Source organism: Enoplosus armatus, chromosome 10 (genome assembly GCF_043641665.1).
Source record: "Enoplosus armatus isolate fEnoArm2 chromosome 10, fEnoArm2.hap1, whole genome shotgun sequence".
Lineage (NCBI taxonomy): Eukaryota > Metazoa > Chordata > Actinopteri > Centrarchiformes > Enoplosidae > Enoplosus > Enoplosus armatus.
This window is the reverse complement of record NC_092189.1, coordinates 21,755,054-21,775,842: the sequence shown is the minus strand read 5'-3', so window position 1 is coordinate 21,775,842 and position 20,789 is coordinate 21,755,054. Positions and strand designations below refer to the sequence as shown.

At 41.6% G+C, this 20,789-nt stretch overlaps 1 protein-coding gene across 1 annotated transcript in view; it reads left to right on the top strand.

Annotated features, from left to right (window-relative positions):
- Window positions 1-12,865, top strand: part of ankrd50 (ankyrin repeat domain 50) — a 32,748-nt gene extending 19,883 nt beyond the window's left edge. Inside the window, exons 3-4 of the mRNA XM_070913037.1 lie at window positions 8,678-12,222; window positions 12,517-12,865. Of these exons, the coding sequence (XP_070769138.1) occupies window positions 8,678-12,219 (3,542 nt within the window). The 3' untranslated portion in view covers window positions 12,220-12,222; window positions 12,517-12,865. The remainder of the gene's footprint in view (window positions 1-8,677; window positions 12,223-12,516) is intronic.
- The last annotated feature ends 7,924 nt before the right edge of the window (window positions 12,866-20,789 follow it).

Below are 20,789 nucleotides of genomic sequence, written 5' to 3'. Positions count from 1 at the left end.
AAATTCCACAGCTATTGTATAATAAAAGCTACACAGTCAGGAAATTATGTGACTCTGTGGTGGGTCTGTGTTTTTGTTTCCTGTGTTCGTGTCTCTTTGGAGAGAGGGTAACCCACCCTGGCAAAGGACTTGAACCACATCTTCCACCTCCACTCTGCCCGCCGTGAATGGAGCTTTCTTTACCCAACCCGCCCAGAGACAGAACTGATTTACCACCAATGATCACAAATGAAAAGAGCAGCCCTGTTTAAAGTATGCGCCCTCCTCCACTTCTCTGAGCAGCCCTTTGTCCCGAGGCCTGCGAGTGAGTCTGACACAGGGCACGGTCGTTCCGCCGCAAAAAGGTCAACAAAACTCTTAACATCTCCATGGATGTGTTTTTTTTTTGTAAGCTTTCTATTCGGTCAAATGTGAGACCTCACTGGAGGGACAGCGAGCTCTTCTGGCCGACTGACAACACAAACACAGTCGTAAAGCAGCGAGGATGGTTTATTTCTTCTGGGCCGTGGAATGCTCCCCGAAGAGAGACAAAGATGGCTCTGCTTACCGACTCCCCAGTAAATGACATTTTGTGGCATTATTGAGATGATTGGATGTGTAGTTGCACGAATGCAACAGATGAATTTGAAACTTAACTATGAAATAAAATTGTAAGTTATATGAGAGATTAGATGCCAAGAACAATTTTCAGTATTGAAAGGGGAAGGAGCTCCAAGGCACTCTTCAAGCCAATAATTAAAAAGTCTTTATTTAATACTTTAAAGAACTTTAAAACCAATTCCAACACGTTCTGGCCATGCTGCGGCCGTCACCAGAGAGACCAAACTGCCCAGCGCTAAACCAAAGAGCACATTCGACAAATGCCTCCTGCTACCAAAACATAATAAAAGCTCTTCTTAGAGTTTTCAGTATTGGATGTCTGTGCCTCGATGTCTGGGTAACAAGAGCAAGGACGACATATTTAATTAGCTTACCTCCCCCTTTCTTGAAATTGGCTTACACAGACAAGCTGATTTATGTCCATATTCATGTATGAGTTATCGTCTGTGAGGCTGCATGTTGAGCCTCACTTTGGATGAGCTGAAGACCATAATCCTCGCTGAATACTGTAATTTACCACCATGCAGTCTGACAGCCGGGCAAATTACAGGTCTACCGTGTCTGTATCTATAACACCTTGGGTGCTGCACTGCAGTAACACGATTCTGAACATGGCGGACGAACCGGCTGGCCTCTTTCCTCCTGAGGTGATGCCCTTTGGTATGTGGCATGCCTCTGCCAAATTTTTATAGACTAGAGATTTTTCATTTTTTCAAGGCTGTAGTACAGAGCACGACTTGTCAGCTTTTGCTTTAATTGAAGGGTGCTTTAATTAAGTCTTAATCTAACTTTAGTTGGAATAAATGCAGTGGAATTCCTGGCACGTTTTTGGCTGGTTTTGCTGCAGGGGTAAAGGCCTCTAAAATAAAGATGGGGGATTTTTATACCACACTGCCTTTTGACCTACATGCCAAGGATGACTTTGCAAGTACCTGATTCCACAGCAAGCTGCCACAGCTTTCCGCGTGCTTAAACTGTTGTCTGGACGTTTCCCTGTGAAATCTTTATAAAATGGTTCCAGACCTTCCTGGCACTGCATGTTGATAGCAGATAATGGCTTGTTTGACTTGTGTTTTATTCTAATAAAACATGACTGACATGCTAGACTGAGTAGTTTCTATTGCAGGTGAATGGAAACATGTGCTGGTAGGGCTAAATGAGGTCACCGGGAGGTCAGCCAGTGTAATGATGAACAAAAACATGGGCAGGAATTGAGGAAATTTGATCCTGTGTGGGGCAGGGAAGTCCCAGCACTACAAGAGCTTACTGCCACCATGAAGGCTAATTTCTTTCTGAAGATACAAGCTTTTAGTTATTTTAGGTTTTATGGTACTTAGGATCATGGAACTTATTTAGCACATAAAAGATGTATAACCTTTTAAACTGAAGGGCAAAAAAAAGAAAAGGACCACGTGGCATGAAAAGAGGGATTATTGGCTGTACAAGCCCTACTTTTTCCCCGATTACAGAAATTGGTAAATGGACAGTTTGAATGAACTTCATACTATTTATGTACAGTTGGTCCGGTTTGATCTGTGTATTCCTGGCTTAACACACTGTTATTTCAGTTCTCTTCTGGAATTTCTTCACTTGGATAAAATTTCCATTCATGTGTGCAGCTGCAAGAAGCTCCATGATGTATAGTGACAACTCTCTTAGAGTAGATATCCATTATGGGATGCAGTGAGTGAAGGCATACACATGTGACCAGGTGCACAGCCTTCTGACTCACTCTCTTGTCACCATCTTAATGAGCTCCTGTCATTCAAAATAACTTTTTTCTGGTGTTTTTCATAGACACTCATATGACTGATGTATTATTCTTTGTGCAGATGGTTTGATAGCTTCATCAGAGTGCACCTCTTAAGCGGCAGTTTAACATGTTGGTGTCTTATCTGAATAAGCACATTGGTCATATTTACCTAAAAGTCACAACAGCAGTCTTGCTATCTCATCTCAGTATCTCTTTCGATTATCAACTGATCCTTGCAGCTCTTCCGCCGGATTAATGTAAAGGTTACAGCAGCACAAGTTTCTCCATATACAGCAAAACTCTTTACATCCAGCATTTGATCAAATGAGAGTCCCAACTTATCGTCCTGACATTCAGTCCTCGTGCACTGTTGGATGTTGTTAGGCCTCAATGGCAAAATAAGTTTTAAAATCCATCAGTGATGCAGCCTGTGATGTAACAGAGCCTGTGGACACTACAAATAACAATAATCAGAACATCAACATAATATTAATTATATATACTGTATATCCTATGCGTGTGTGTGACACTGTCTCTCTCTCGCTCGTCTAAATGAAGCCGTGAGGAACTTTAACATCTGAATGACAAGATGCCGTCACTTTAACAGATAGATGAGGCCAGTAATTTTGCGTCCGTTACAGATATGTTTGAAAAGGAGTGTTTTAAATGTATTCCAGCTCACTCCACCCCTCACCTGTTCAGTTGCAACACAACAGGTTTGACTGGAAACGCTTTCACATCCCGTTTGAAATTCAGCAAGAGGCGTGTTTGGGCAGGAGTGTTTTCATGTGCTTTGCCTCTAGCGGAACATAAATTAATTGTTAAATTGTAATCATTTCAGTGTCTCGCTTGGTGGTCGTTTAGTGTGGCAGGAAATATACAGTGCACATAAAATGTAGCAGCTAATCTAAAAGGATTTTCTCCTGCAACAGTTATCTTTGCACAGTTGAATTAGTGCCCCATTTCAGTCAAAGCTTCTCAGTGCTTGGCTTTGTCTTTTCTCACTTGTGAATAAGCCACATTTATCCAAGATAAAATAGAGAGTGTTATCTCCATTCGTCTGTAAAACGAGAAATTAGAGAGTGTATATAATCAAACAAGGAACCTAACAGTATTTTTCAAAGATTAAATAGCAGCACTCTTTTCAAAGGACTGTTGTTTGCAGACCGTTGGAGCTGACTCTCATCCACATACTTGTGTTTAGGAGGTTGGCGCTCTCATGTTTTTTGGAGCCGGGAACGCTGCAGCTGTCGAACAGACGTTTGTCGAGCGCGGGTTTACTGGAGAGCCTGAGGAGAGGGCAGCGAGGCTTTGGTTTCTGTTTTCTTTATGGATCAGATGACCTAAGATGGTGTCTCGCAAAGAACGTGCCGAATCGGAGACGCTTCCATTCTGAAATCCCGGTCGATGAGCTCGGACCTCTTATTTCTCAACGCACATGCACACGCAGCCTCGTTTGTCATCTGAAAAATTAATCTAGAAGGCAAACAGTCCCTCTTTTGTACATGGGGCTCTGTCTCCTGTGGCTGGTATCCAGTTCTGTAACGAGCAGCAGCTGGCTCAGAGGCCTGTACTCGGGAGCTGCATCCCTCACCCTGATGAATGTGTCATTTGTTGCTTGTTTAGCAGTCGCTTTTGTTCAGACTCTGAACCATCCTCTCTAACACACACACACACACACACACACACAATACTCAGCTACAGTTTGTGTAGATCACTTATAATGGTGCAAAACCTAGGCTTTCATGACGGTCTGGTTTTGGAAAGAAAGAAAATGGTTCTTGGATGGCATTTGAACATTTGTAGCCAATGAAAGTTCTTGCATTCTTGTGTAGTATTTAATAGTAGTTCCTGTTACACCACAGCCATCAAATACAGGTTGGAAGACTTTCCTCCTGTGGTTGTTTTAGTGCTTTATCTGCAGGAGTAGGGCAGTAATAATGCAATGACTTCACAGTTGACATCCAAGCCCTATGAAGTGATGTCTGCTGATGACTAAAGTGGAAATTGTAGGTCATCTTCCACCATGTGCAGTGAAAAAAGAGCATTTTTGGTGTGTTCTGACTGAAGATTCTTGCTTGTTCTCTCCTTTTGTTTCTTGCAAATATATCCTTTTTTTTTTTAACTTTTTTATCCAGGCGAGTGCTTTATTTCATGGTAGCTGCAGTCAAATTTCTGTCTCCTCCTCCCTCCTCCAGCTTTCCTAGTCACTGTATCTTCATAATTGGTGTGTCAGCGACCGTGGAATGTAGGAGAAACTGTTTATCATAAACTACAGCACAGAAGCATTTTTTCTTTTGTTCCCTTGAGAAAATATTCATGATAGAGTAACATCTCCAGAATTGGGCTGTAATGCACACTCAATGTTTTTCTTAGGCCCCTTGTGAACAGAACAAATCAACATCAAGACAAAATATTAAATGTAACACTTTGCTGAAGTCACTGGCTGGGTGAAAAAAAGTTTCTTCTTGGTCCCCTGAAGTCTTTTTTTGTCCTTGTTTTTTCCCTGTAATGGCCTCTTCCCCCCCTCTTAGCTAGTGGGTTTCCTGTCCCAACTGGAGCAAACCCAGAATGTCCAAAGAAGGATTGGGTCCAAAAGGAGTAGGAGGACCAGTCAGTGACGTGGGAGCATCAGAGAGTCGCACACATAGGCAGGGGATCACACCAGGCATCAGATGTCTGTCTTTCAACATCATTTGTAAATGCAAATTTGAAACTATGTGCCTGGGTCGACTGAGCCACCTGTGATTGTGCACTAGCCTGAAAAGATATTGGCATAAAAAAAATGCCAATAAAATAGGAAGGAAGCATGTACACTAGCTAGGCCTTCAAGCTAAACGAACACTAAGAATCTGACATGTAGCAGAAGGCTAGAGAAAATAAGGAGAGGAAGAGTGAGAAAACCTCTGAGGATTGCACGGCAGGCTGAAATTTGATCTTTAATGCTTGAAGTTTGAGCCAGAGGACTAGTGAGTACACTGAGAACAGGAATGCACATTGGGATCATTAGGTACCTTCAAATGTTTCTGTATCTTTTGATATAAACTTGAAAGAATCCATCGCCAGACTCATAATGACCCATTCCATTTCTTCCCAAGGCCCTGTCAAAATGAGTGATCAGTCAGGTTTTTTGTGGCAAAGATTTTGAATATACACAAAATCTTTAATGGTTTTTAGTACTCAAAGGTAGAAGTGCTTGAGTGTTTTTACTTACCTATAGCTACTATCCACGCTACGGGTGTATCTGTCTCTTGTAATGTCAGGTACTTATCAAGGACTGGAGTGGGAGCTGGTGCAGGCGGTCATGGAGCTGGAGTAAAGAGGGTAAAGGGAGGGAGGGTGGAACATGCACACAGTCACTGAAAACAATGGCAGACTGAAAGTAGGTTAGGGTCATTGAGTTTTTGTTATGATTGGCCAATTATATGATATAATGCTGGAGAGGGATACTTACCAGCAGTTTGTACAGCTGCCCCCCCTGTCATACATTGAATTACATCTATTGACTATAGATATTCAGAAGAAGCGAAATATGTTTTGTTTTGTATTTATTTCAGGTTTAGCTCTTCAGTCTAAACTGGAACAAAACCTGTCTGTCCATATTAATCCCTATTACAACAAAGTCACAAATCCCAACAATTTACCCTTTATCTGTCGGGGGTTAGCAACTCAGTGTTTCCCGCAGGTTGGGAATTTACTTGTGGTGGTGGGTGGCATGTGACGGGGGGGGTACATCACGTTGCACAGTTTTCTGTTCTGTGTTGAGGCTAACACCAACCAGTCCAACTACCCTCCTTTTTAGGCACTGAGGAGTGTAACGATACACAAAATTCACCGTTCGGTATGTACCTCAGTTTGGGGGTCACGGTCCAGTACATTTTCGGTAAATTCTTACTGTAGCAGTTAATAACTAATAAGAAAAAATAAATATTGCAAATGTCAGTAATTCTCCATCGTAACACTCTGACCTGTTAATTCCTGAACAACTGCAGCTTGTGCTTGTTTGTACAGGGCAGGCACGACGGACCGACTAACATGCACACATGAAGGCACATTGTAGCGGGGCTCAACCACTTTGACCAGATGCTTAAACTCTGTATTCTCTACGACTTCGAGTACGGTCACATGTCCGCAGCGATAAACCCTCCTTTAGCATTAGTTATTACTTTGGTACAGTCCGAATCTGCAGTGAGAGGCTGCAGAGAAGCACTCACCTTTCAGTCTGGCTTTGTTCCGCTAATTTACACATTCAGGTGATGCCGTCGTAAATGTCTGTTTCTACAGACATACCGACTTCAGTTAAACAATGCCTATAACAAAGTCTGACCAAAGAGTGTGATTTATTAGAATCAAAATCATTGTGTCTCTGATTCTCATTTTCTGGCATGTAGCAAAGGATATAATTAAACGTAGTCCGTATCTGAGGTGTGAATGACTTAATTTAATCTGTTTTATCAGTTTGAAACATAACCAAGGCCTCAAGGACAAAGAAAAAGATTATTGCGAGACACAGTTAATGGAGGCGTGCTTATCTTAAACAAACTCAGAAGCAGATGATAAAGAAAACCCATCGCTCCTTCTGTTTACCAGGGTCTGTTGTCCAGACTGTCAGTATGCGCTTGGGAACTCTCGTTAAACTCATCAGGTCTGTTATCTAGCTTCCAGGTGCGGTTAGCACTGGCCCTGTGTGGAGTAAGATTTCACAGCCTTTTCTACCCACACAATAGCAGTCAGATGAACAGAGCGCTGCCTCAGGCTTGGTGACAGAGTCTGATTCATATTATGTACTGGGAAAAGTTGTGTTATATAATCAAAGCAATCACAGTTAACTGTTAAAGATAAAAGTACTGGCGCTGAATTTTGTAGATTCTTTTCAGCAAAACCATTTAAGTTTAGAGTAGTTTCCTGTCAGTACATAAAATGTTCAGTCAATAATGAGATGCCTAAAATTAAAACTTTAATTACTTTAAAAAGGTCAATGTTAATGAGTTCATGTTCAGCCTGGCATACAAGTGCACCTTCTTAGGGAGAAAAATGCAACTCCTTTTCCCATGCTAGGAGGCCGGCCTGTTAGTCATTGTAAAATACAGTATGTCAATAACACTGATAGAGCCGCTGGTGACATTTTTCTCCTGACCCAGTAACCCCTGAGAACCATGGGAACTGTAAATATAAGTATGCAAAAAATGCTCTTCTTGCCCTCTGGCTGGTGGCTACACAGACCATGAACAGATTGTTTTAACATGGAGGAAAGTTCACTTTATGCCCATTAGCCGAGGCTATTATGGAGCCATTTTTCCACGTCTCTGAGAGGAATTCCCATTAAAGATCATCATTAAAGATCATTCATTTTTTTCAGAATGATGTCTGAGGAGGAGGTCTGTGCTGGGAGCATGTAGCATGATAATAAGTGAGGCGCTGGAGAGATGTTTTACAGATCACTGATGTGCTACAGGCATGGAAATGCCTGGCATGGAAATGAAATTGCTCTCCTCCATTTTGATTCCTGTACATCATCAGCCCGTACCACAGATTTGCGCCTACTGATTAAGCACTAATAACCTCTGTAGTCAGTGAATGGGTTACATGACCAACTAACCAAACTTACAAGAAATTAAATTTTTTTCTCAGAGTATGTGGGTTTTATTTTTAGACATAGTTACCTTTATATGTGGCTTTTCTTTAAAGACTGGTGCTTTCCCTTTTGAGTTTTTTTTCTGTTTTAGTACATTTGTGTGTTGCGGTACATGGTACATGCAACAACACAGGTACAATTTAATATGATGTATTCATTACTCAGTCAGGTTTTTATTAAATTTATTGTTACAGGCACACTCTAAATTATTACAGCTGAAATTGCTTCTGCATGAGGCAAAATATACTGCACTAATTACCACGACTTTGTTTTCCTTAGTTCTTTATGGGCTGAACTGATCGCGAACTCCCGCTGATCATGTCTGCTTCCAGCAGCCGGAGGGGTTATGCTCTCAATTCCTCTGAAAGGTTTTTCTTTAACAACATGGCTTAACTGTTAATTATCCTATGCCTTAGGAAATTAAAGGTTGGCTTAACCTAATTATCCAAAGGTACAAGATCAATGGATAAATACTGGGTATGATCTCAAGGTCAGACTTAAGATAATGACTCAAGGGGGAAAGTAACACTACTTATCATCAACTATGATTTCTACAACCGCTGCCATTGATTGTTATCCTTTACATTTTTTCGTATTCTTCAAAATACTGGCCATGTTATTTTTCAGTTCCTCCTACATGTCATCAATTTGTCATTGGACTCCTCTAATGTCCATTTCTTTTCTTTCAGGATTCCGCAAAATCAGCCTCGATGATCTGCGCAAGGCCTACATCGTCAAGGATGTGCAACAGTACATCCTACACAGGCTGGACCAGGAGGAGGCCCTGAGGCAGCACCTCACCAAGGAGACAGCAGAGATGCTCAACCAACTCCACATCAAAAGCAGTGGCTGCTTCCTCTACCTGGAGCGTGTGCTGGATGGTGTGGTGGAGAACTTCATCATGCTTCGTGAGATCCGAGACATCCCTGGCACTCTTAATGGTCTCTACCTGTGGCTCTGCCAGAGACTATTCGTCAGAAAACAGTTTGCCAAAGTCCAGCCCATCCTCAATGTAATCCTGGCAACTTGCAGGCCACTCACGGTCAAGGAACTGTACCATGCAGTCTGGACCAAAAACATGACACTGACTATGGAAGAGTTTCAGAAAAAGATGGACATTCTCTCCAAGTTGTTGGTTGATGGCCTCGGGAGTACTAAAATCCTTTTTCACTACAGTTTTGCAGAGTGGCTACTGGATGTTAAGCATTGCACACAGAAGTACTTGTGCAATGCAGCAGAGGGACATAGGATGTTGGCGATGAGTTATACTTGCCGAGCAAAGCAGCTCAAACCACTCGAAGTGCAGGAATTTGCATTGCACCTTGTCAATTCCAATCTGCAGATTGAGCCTTTTAATCTGGCTCTTTGGATGGTTTGGAATGGAACCCCTGCTAAAGACTCCTTGACCACCTCCATACCAAGAGAACAGGAGGTCCTACAACTTCTGGTCAAAGCTGGAGCTCATGTAAACAATGAGGACGACCATGCATCATGTATTGTACAACAGGCCCTGGAAAGAGAGGACTCAATACGGACATTGCTTGATAACGGGGCATCTGTGAACCAGTGTGACTCCAGTGGGAGAACTCTGCTGGCCAACGCCGCATACAGTGGAAACCTTGATGTGGTCAACTTGCTCATATCTAGGGGGGCAAACATGGAGCTAGAAGACAACCATGGACAAACAGCACTTACTCTTGCTGCAAGGCAAGGCCATACCAAAGTGGTCAACTGCCTAATTGGTTGTGAGGCCAACATAAACCACACAGATCATGATGGATGGACAGCCCTGCGCTCAGCAGCTTGGGGTGGACATTCAGAGGTTGTATCTGCTCTGCTTTATGCTGGTGCCAAAGTGGACTGTGCTGATGCTGATGGTAGAACTGCTTTGAGAGCTGCTGCTTGGGGAGGCCATGAAGACATAGTGTTGAACCTTCTCCAGCATGGGGCTGAGGTCAACAAGGCAGACAATGAAGGAAGAACAGCTCTCATTGCTGCGGCATACATGGGACACAGAGAGATTGTTGAGCACCTCTTGGACCACGGGGCCGAAGTTAATCATGAAGATGTGGATGGGAGGACTGCCCTCTCAGTCGCTGCTCTCTGTGTTCCTGCAAGTAAAGGCCATGCTTCTGTTGTTAGCCTTCTGATCGACAGGGGAGCAGAGGTTGACCACTGTGATAAAGACTGCATGACTCCTCTCCTTGTGGCTGGCTATGAAGGACACGTTGATGTAGTTGATCTGCTTTTGGAAGGTGGAGCTGATGTGGATCACACAGACAACAATGGTCGCACTCCTCTTCTTGCTGCTGCATCAATGGGCCATGCCTCTGTTGTCAACACATTACTTTTTTGGGGGGCTGCTGTTGATAGCATCGACAGTGAGGGAAGGACTGTGCTGAGCATTGCATCTGCTCAGGGTAATGTGGAGGTGGTCAGAACTCTGCTGGACAGAGGTCTGGACGAGAATCACAGGGATGACGCAGGCTGGACCCCGCTACACATGGCTTCATTTGAGGGCCACCGTCAAGTGTGTGATGCCCTTATTGAGCAAGGTGCTCGTTGTACAGAGGTTGATAATGATGGTAGAATACAGCTTATATTAGCTGCACAAGAGGGTCACTATGACTGTGTGCAAATTCTTCTGGAAAACAAGTCATGCATTGACGAGAGGGGATATGATGGGAGGAATGCTCTTAGGGTGGCGGCACTAGAAGGCCACAGAGACATTGTTGAACTGCTGCTGAGCCATGGTGCTGATATAGATTACAAAGATGCAGATGGACGCCCAACACTCTACATATTGGCACTTGAAAATCAGCTGGCCATGACAGAGTATTTCCTTGAAAATGGAGCAAATGTGGAAGCTTGTGACACGGAGGGCAGAACGGCCCTCCACGTGTCCTGCTGGCAAGGGCATGTTGAAATGGTGAGGCTGCTGATTAACTATCATGCTGATGTGAATGCCTGTGACAATGAGAAGCGATCTGCCCTCCAGTCTGCTGCATGGCAAGGACACACGAAAGTTGTGCAATTTTTGATAGAGAACGGCACGCATGTGGATCATACTTGCAACCAGGGAGCAACAGCACTAGGCATAGCTGCACAAGAGGGTCACATTGATGTTGTGCAAATACTTCTTGAAAATGGTGCTGACCCAAACCATGCTGATCAGTTTGGACGCACGGCAATGAGAGTGGCAGCAAAAGGTGGCCATTCAATGATCATAAAACTTCTGGAAAAGTATGGGGCCTCAACTCTAAATGGCTGCAGTCCCTCCCCAGTTCACACCATGGAACAAAAGACACCATTGGCTGTGACTGGTAAAATGCAGTCCCTCACCATTAAATCAAGTAGCTCTGGCAGCACTGGGGCAGGAGACATGCAGTCGTCTGGACGTGGTCTACCCAATGGACCTGTCCATGCTTTCAGTTCGCCATCAGAATCTCCTGATTCCACAGTAGATAGACAGAAATCCTCCCTTTCAAATAATTCCCTCAAGAGTTCAAAGAACTCCTCATTGAGAACCACATCATCCACAGCCACAGCACAGACTGTGCCGATCGACAGTTTTCATGGACTGACATTCACAGAACAAATCCAACAGCACTCACTGCCTCGCAGCCGGAGCAGACAGTCTATTGTGTCCCCTTCCTCTACCACCAAGTCCATAGGTCAGCAGCCGTCGTCTCCATCCAATGACTTTGACTGGTCTCAGTTAAAACCTAGTCTCAAGTCAACAAAGGGAAGTAAGACTGGAAATGGGACATCAAATGGTAAAGGAGCACTTGGAGACAAGAAAAAAGTAAAGAACAGCGGATCAACCCAAGGTCAGGTTCTGGAGTACGAGATGACACAGTTTGACAAGAGGATTGCCCTCAACAAATCAGTGGCGAACATTGCAGTGAAGGATCCCCATTGCAAGATCATGATTGGTGGTTCAATTCGGCAGGAAAGAGGGCAAGGTCAAGATCAATTCTTTATCCAGCAGCAGAGCTGTTCTGAGAAGAAGAGGAATGGCATCATGACCAACCCCAACTATCATCTACAGGGTAATCAGGTTTTCCTGAGTAGGGTATCAGTTCCTCGGACTGTACAGAACAGAGGCCACCAGGATGTTCTAGAGAACTATCCCATAGGGGAAACTGAGTTGAGCCTTAAACAAGCCCTGAAACTGCAGATTGAAGGATCAGACCCTGGGTTTAACTACAAAAAGGAGACTCCATTATAGCTGGTAAGAGATACATTTCGAAATAATCCTCCAGTATGAAATACATAAAGCATTTGTCTATAAATTGAAGTTAAGGTGAGGGTGACAGCATGTAGGCAAGACTTTGGCTTGTCTGTTCATTTACAGTGGCTAATATAGAGGCTAATAACTAACTTATAGTTGATACTGGATTGCTCTCAGCACAACCATCATTAGTCGGATTTAATCAGATTTGCATGAAGAATGCCTCAATCTGGATAAGTAGACTTTTTCCTCCCAAGCAAAACATTAACCCAAATCATTCCTATACCGTTTCAGATGTCTTGAGTGCCATTCGTCATGCAGACATTGGAGGGAATGTGCCAAAGCAACTGTTCATCTACATAAAAAAAATACTAGATTTTTGTTCACCAGTGAGAGACCTCAAAATAATTCCTAGGGACGATTGTTGATTGCTGCCTAAGGCTTACGTGAACTGATACATCGATGTGCCTACATCTGTTACAGCCTTCTTCATGTATTCATGCAAACTATCATTTTAATTTAATGTAATGCTATTTAATAAACAGTGTATGCACTTTTAAAAAAGTAAAATGACAGACATGCATTTGTTCTATTCACTTTGTATCCCATGTTTTATCAAAGTAATTGTTTGAGAGAAACATACCAATGCTTTTTTATTATTTTATATTATGTTTGTTCTGTCTACTTTTTCACACTGACAGCAATGTACCTCTGAGTACATTGTCACAAACCAGGACATAACAGTAACTGACGCCATGGTATGAATTTAAGCGCATTGATAGTCTGCCTTCCTAGAGACCCCAAACAATCTGTGTTAACCTTGATCAGTGTGCTAAACCTATGTTGTGTGTAATATGTTAATAGCTATGGCAATTTACTTCACAAGTATATACAAGCATATTTATTTTTTGGAAAAAAGCCACTTTTGCTGCATTTTGTGTTGCATTACGCTCTACCATGGTGCTGTGTTCAGAAGTTGCCTGCAGTTATTTTGGACTCCCAATTGTTGGCTTTGTGCGTTTGTGTATTATTACAAATATCTAAGAAAGAGGGAGGTTCATTGAAAATGTAAAAAAAAAAAGTTCATTTTGTCCCTATGGGATTTTTCAGTTGCTTGTGTGTTATTATTTTGTGTGTGCATAAAAAATATTTAAATAACCCATTGTGTACCGTCAGCAAAAGTTTGGTGCTAAATGCAGCAATTTCAAGTGAAAGCAGTGATTTAAAGAAATGCATTTGTCTGCAGAGTTACATGTATAACCTACTGCAATGCAAGAAACAAAATCCAAGCTGTGTTTCCTTCTTGTCATTTGGTTAATTTCCAGTAATTCCTGCTGGATTTTTCAGGGGCATGACACAAAACGGCTCAAAGGGGTTCAGCCATTAAGACAACTCATAGCTGTGAATGGTATTGTTTGTAATGCAGAGTTGTAAAGCCAAAGTTGAAACAACACAACTCTGTCCCACCTCCCCCCTGTGAGAAGCTGAATATCAGGTCAACAGGACTTTACCCGGCGGGAGATGGACGGGAGGAGGTGCTTGACTGTGACGCTGAGGGAACTAAAACATCTGTTTCTCATGAACTGTGTGGAGCTGCGTTAGCGTTTACAGGCTGTGTCATATTTTTGCAGGCTTTTCATATTGTCAACAGTGAGCTATTTTTTGCCAAGAACTGGGATCGGGGGGAGTAGAAACCTATCGCATGCACAAACACTTATAAGCCCTAGTGAAAGCTCTCAGCTCTTCAGTACTACAGTAGCTCAAACGTATGCCATGAAGGGTCAATAGAAGGATTCAAGGCAGGATCGGGTCTAGAAACAGTGTTGGAAAACATACTGTATAGTCTTATTAAGCAGTTATCTTGTTTGTCTTGACTGTGTTTTGTCTGTCATCTTTGATTTGACTGTCAGTGATTGGATTGTAAATAGCTTACCATGTACATTCAACTTTCATTTAAAAAGAATTCCTGTATTATATGAAGTGGAATTTTCTGATGTATATTAAAGTGCTTAATAAACATATTTGCTTTACTGCTGAAAAAGACATCTTTTGCAATTTTATTCACATGTATATAGGGCTGGATATCAACAAAATACCCAGAACTGATGATTGCAATAGCTTGATGTTACGGCAGTCTAAGGCCTTCTCATTTTGGAGACAGGAGGACATTTAAATGAGTATGTCTGGTGTCTGAAGTTATACTGAAGGCGATTTTTCACTTCTTCGCCGGTGATGTGCTAAATTCCTCAATTCAAGGCAGACTGGCTGATATGTCTGGAACAGAAAAGCTTGTGTTTTCACTGATGCACCACTGACTTTTCTGGCATTGAAGATTGAAGATATATAATAAGATAGGAAAAAGCAAGATGGGTGACTGAGAGGGGAATGGCAACTACCAAAAATTGACAAATCTGCTGTGGCTTATTTTTTTTTCTCACAGATATCCATTCCTATCTCTGTTACCTCTTGATTTCATTGAATCCAGAAGCCTTTATTATCCTCTAAAGTGTTTTTTCCCCTGTATTGAGGCTGCGAAACCACAGGCTATGCTGTTAATACCTACCTCGCTGTTGGTCATTTGATGGTGGAGGGCCAAACCAGGACACTGCATCACAACACATGGATCAAGCTGAAGTGGAACAGACAAGTGTGCCAAGTGCTATCACCGCCCCCTTCCCTCCAGTTCACTCAGTTCATCTGAGTCAAACAGGAGCTGCAAGAGAGATCAAATACAGAGATGGCAATGGTTTTAGGATTTGTTTAGTTTTCATACACATTTTACGAAAACTTACAAAATTACATGCTTTATATATTAGGTACTGTAACATCTTATATATTGTTTCAATTCAAAATGATGCATAGCATTTTAGAAACCAACTTCAGCTGTGTTTCAAATGCATTTAACTAAAAGAGGAGCATTTTAGCTTTTGGCGAAAAGAGATTGGACAAAGATGTTACACTGACTAATGAGGCTCAATTCAAAAACCCAACATTTCATGAAAAAATGTGCCAGAGCAGCTAAAGTTGTATTAAGAGTTTTTGACTTTCAGCACAACTTTTTCTGTATGTTTTGAGACGGTGAGTGTTAATGAGTTAACCATCTGGTACTGATGTCATGTAGTATGTACTGTCCAAGCCTGGAGGATCTCTTGGCGGACCATCTGCCAGTGGCCACATCTGTTTTTTCTTCACCCATGCTCTTGTTTTGGATACAGTGCTAACAAGCTCCCACACAATATACACAACATGGTGACAATTGTGGCAGACTCGTAGCAGACGCAACTTTAAACCCAAAGGCCTTCATCTATGTGCCATCAAGAGCCGTGTGCGTGCAGGTTTTCATACCAGAGGAACACTTTAGCAAAATATTTTTCTGATTAGCACTTTTTAGCTCTAGCTAGCATGCAGTTCTAAGTGAAATCAGCTGCTTTGTTGTTTGTTTGTAGTGGAAACCTGCACACATATGGCACTAAACTGGCTCAAGGTAATTATCAAATCAAAAAATGCTGTGTCCTTGTGTGAAACATTTTTCCCAGCTTGCCTTAGGAAGAAGGAACTTCACAAGAATGCAAACATTGAAAAGATATCTTTGCAGTTTGGCAGGGCCGTGTGGCGTCTTGCTTCCAACTCTCTCTGTGATCACATATGTTGTGTTTCAGTATAACTCATCATCACAGAGTGCAGATGTTGTCACAAGACAGTGATACATCAGCCTCCATGACGAGCGTACCACAACTACAGTGTGAAACCTGGAGATTTTGGAGAGGGTTTTCAAGAAATTCTGTTTTCAGTTGGTGGGAAATGCAGGCATATGGGCCAAAACTAAAAATGTTTCAAATAGCATCCTCAGTCACGTGACTGTGATATGAATGAGCACAAAGCACAACATTGCTGAAAAAGAGCACATGTGCTCCACAGCTCTTGTTTCTGTGGAGAAATTATTGTCTTCATGCTCATTTTTCGTTTTTCGACTATGTCCCTTAATTGCTCAGTGGAAACACCACCACAGACTCAATTTCACGTAATGTAGTAATCAATTAACTTAGATGAACACATCTGTTTTCATTACATAACTGTCAGCTGTGGATAAAATGCTAAAATATATTTAAAAAAAAAAAAAATAAATTGCAAAACTGATCCCTTCTACAACTCCCACAGTATACAGCTAAGTGCATGAGTGAGACTGTTTAAGAGTACATCTTGTCAGACCACTTTTATTCTCCAAATGTTAATTGCTGTTCTGGGAAACTGGCACCCGTACAGGCATAAATAGTCAACTTCTGCAGATCAATGCCAGCAGTGATTTGGTGAGGAGGCAGCCAAGTGGCAGACTCATGGAGAAATTTTACAAAGGGGTATTTAAATCTGTCCATCCATTTTTATAATGACACAAGCGCAGCCATGCAGAACCCTTCATCATACCGGGTTTCAAATTAGATTGACTGGAGTTGCCAGTGTAGGAGCTGTGAGCTGAAAAAGGTGATTTTTTTTTTTCCAAACTCAGAGCAATTACTTGACAATTAGAAGAGGAAACGACTGCAATTTAAGCATTTTCAATGGAAATTCATGTTGTAGTTGGAGGTCCACTGATGTTGAGAGAAGCTTTAAATACATTCACAGCTACATTACAGTTAGGGTCAATCACAGTTTTGTCATTGTTTGCCCTCCTTTAATAATGACATGCTGTTTCTAACCTGTTCCTGTTTACTGTTCCTCAGCAAAGCACTGCTTTACATTCACACAATTTGTTCCTAGCAGCTGCTCTTAAAGTGAGAAGATATGACTTTTGTGCTGTTCCTTCGCACATTGATTCTCTCAGAAATGAAAAGTTGAACTCAGAAGGAATACCAACACACCGTCGCTCAAGTCAATACACCCGAGAGTTACACTTTAGATAGACGTGGCTATTGACTTAGCTGACTTCATGACTCGTCTCTGCTTGTGCTACTGTCACTCACCCACATGTGACAGGTTTTCTTCCAGCGCAACTCAGTAAGGAAATACAGTGCAGAGAAACACAAGTGTCTAAAAAGACAGTAGATTAAGCAGCATTAAGGTAGTCCAAACATATCCTGTAATCACTAGTTGCTGGTAGCCTTGTAACCCTTCGTGCCTTGATTCTCACCCATGAGAGGCTGTGTTAGTCTGTTTTCCACCACCCCCTCCTGTAAACAATCAATGATAATCAAGGCATCAGCCTTAATTCATTCATCCCCAGTTACATTTGTAACTTTTGCTTTAGTTTCAACAACCTCCAAAGTGAGTTTGAAAGCCAGAAATCTCTGAACCTCCTGAAGTAGTCATTTAGTCATTGGTATTGATCAAAAACCCCATCATCCCCCTGCAGATACATTATGACCACTTTGTGCTATGGGGCAACATAAATCTTAGTTACAGCTCCTATAAAGTTTTGGACTCCCACAGTGCCAACAAACAGTAATCACAAAGTCAGTTTAAGATGCTGTTGTGACAGACAGCCAGCTGAATTTTATACTTCTTTACTGGCAACAGTTTAAACAAGGAGCGTTTGAGTTAAACGAGGCCATTCTGGTCTGGATTTGTGTCAGTGTGGTACAGCAGGTGGGGACAGGGGTAATCATGATGAGCCCTTCAGGAACCAAGCATTTAAAACATGGCTTAACAGACCTGCTTCTGCTCATCTGTTTTAATAAACAGCTCTTGGATCTATCTAAAGGACTGAATGCACTTTCATGAATACAAAATTTACAAAAGGAATCATTTTCTTCTTTCAAACTGCACCCTCCTATCTGTTGCAGTGCAGCACAAGTTGAATTGAAAATTTTGAGAAAAAAAAGCCTGTGCTTAAAAACAGGCAGCTATAAAAGCAGTCTCTGCTCAACAAAGAAGTACACAATGAAGTAACTCATGGCCAAGCAAACTGGAGAATGAGAGATTATACATAGTGTATCCTTCTTTGTTGCCTGTTTACATAATCCCTACAGTCTCTCATCGAGGAGCGTGGATGAAAAGCTTTCATCAACTCTCTGTGGAAAACCTGTTTTCTTCTTTGAAGCTCAACACAGTGGCCCAACATGAACACAGGTGTTCCACTTTCTCTGAACAAGATAAGTAAGACACCTGACAGTAAAATCTAAAGTCAAAATGTCTGTCTCTGGGGAGACAAAACACTGAAACACCGGTCTTTTGAGCGCAGGGGAGTTGGCTATAATGCACCGTCATACTATGCATCATTAATCATTACAGCTGAAGCCAAGGACAATAAATGGACTCTACACAATGAAAGGGCTGTCGCTTCACAGACCAAGATATTCTGGTGTGAGACAAAAGCAGCTGCCTCTCAGTATTTCATAACTCCATGCTGTCTTTTCATCAGTCACGTTCAGATGCAAACCTTGTATCTCCAAAATGTCAACTTTTGAGGAACTTAGAAAAACAGCCTTGTTTACAGCTTGAAGACAGTCCAGTTTTGAAGCCACTTGGTGTTTTTGTAAAGGTTTTAAAAGCCCAAAAGATGAGAGCATTTCCCCAACCCATGGAGCATATAATCCTCTAATTCACCCCTATTGGAGTTACGAGGTCTGCACCCAACAGTGAAGATATGTAGGAGAGTGGAATCTGTACGAAGCAGCTGGGAATTGAAAGCTTTAAATATATACAGGGGAAACTTGCAGAGAGCAAGCTTTCTCTTTAAGGAGTGTTCTGTTTACTGAGTCGTACAAAATAATAATCTGTAACACAAGATGCAGTTACAAAATAAAAAGCTACATTGCATTCAAAATATTTAAAAAGTTAAAAGATAGAAAAGCGAAGCAGAGAACTAGAATTAAAACAGTCATGTTCAGCTTGTGGCAATGTTTCAATGACAGAGGAAAATAGTGAGTAACCAAGTATGCCAAGCCCAATATATTCTGTACAGTATCCTTCCATTGCTAAAGGACAAAGTTACTAAATGCTGATTCTAAAAAGGTTTGTTTTAATCCTAGAAGAAGAGAGCAGGGGTGAGGCACAATGAGATTTGGAACTGAAGGAGTCTGGTAACATGGTTTTCTTTGAAGGCATTATACCGTGAATGAAAGGTAAGCAGTGTTACTTGCACCTATGGGATAGAGATGACATTTTATACAGATATCACCAGTAATGAAAGAAATGGCACCTCGAGCTGCTTAAATTGACAGTGACATGAAGAGCGTCTTTCGCTTCAATAATGTGATGTATTTCAGTGAAACAGAATGTGTGGGCGAGGTAACATTTCGAGAGGGATTTGATGAAATTGGCTGATTGGATCATGCAAAAGTGGGAGTAGCTCAGAAAACTCTCTCTAAAGAACAGCAATATAGACGACTGTGTGCCTCCTCCCACACCTCCGTCCTTAGCTCAGGTAGTTAGGACACAGGCAGAAATGGCAAAAATTAGCCAAAATGACCCACAATCTTTCAGTAATGTAAAACAGTGTATATATACACACACATATATATAGTATATACAGTATATATATATTTTATAGATATTTTGTATATATCAAAAGGTAATACAATAATTAATGCAGGACACAGGATAACAGAACTACTTGGAAAATGTTTTTTTTTATTTATTTCTCTGGGTCGATAAGGTATGAAGTTAAGTTTGACTGTAAACTATAACACCATAGTCAATAATTGCAAGCGTGTAAACACTGTTTTTATGTTTTTATACCTTTTAAGTGGAATACTCTGTTTCTATAAAAAATTAAGTTTCTTTGTTTTTTCATTAATCTGACACATAAAAAACATTTATATTTATCTTTTAATCTTTTCAAATCCCACGATATTTGTTGGCAGATACTTTTTAAATTTTAAAACCATTCAAAGTACAACTAGAGAGGCATGTGAAGTATACAATCAGTTTTAGATTGATCTTTGTAAGCATTCAAAACCATGTGGCGGTGTTTAGTTGTGTTTGCATTTGTAGAGAAGTGCAGTGTCATCTGCATAGAACTTTATCCACAGTTATTAACATTCAGTCATAATTACTAATGTAATTCTGAAAAGGACAAGACCTCGAGGAACTCCTCTGTTGTTGTTGAGAAACTCAGAGTGCACTACTTCATCCACAACTGACATCTGTTTTACAGGTCTTTTCTGAACCACCTACAGGTAGAGTTATCAAAGCCAGTTCCTGTAAAGCATTTCAACAGCATGTTGTGTCCTACGGTATCAAACGCCCTAGACAGATCAATAAACACAGCACCACAATGTTAATTTTTATCTAAGCCCTGTCCTTACTGTAGCTGAGCATTATGAGTACAGCACAAACAGAACAATGAGAAGCAGATTCGCTTGAAACACTGCGTTTGCCCATCAAGCTGAGAAAAGTGAGCACCACCTGGGTGTTTTATTGGTGCTGAGCTGCTAAATCGGCTTATTATGCCGAGCTATTATCGCCGGGAGTTGAGGAAATTTCACAGTGTTGGCAAAGGTTTGCTCTCTCGCTCCCTCTTGCTACCTGGCTCCGTCTCTCTTCTTGGCTCTGGTTCCTTTGTTTTCTTCTTTCATGTCTTTTTCACTTGCTTTCAGTCTCTTTGTGTTTCTTCCTGTCGCTCTCTTGCT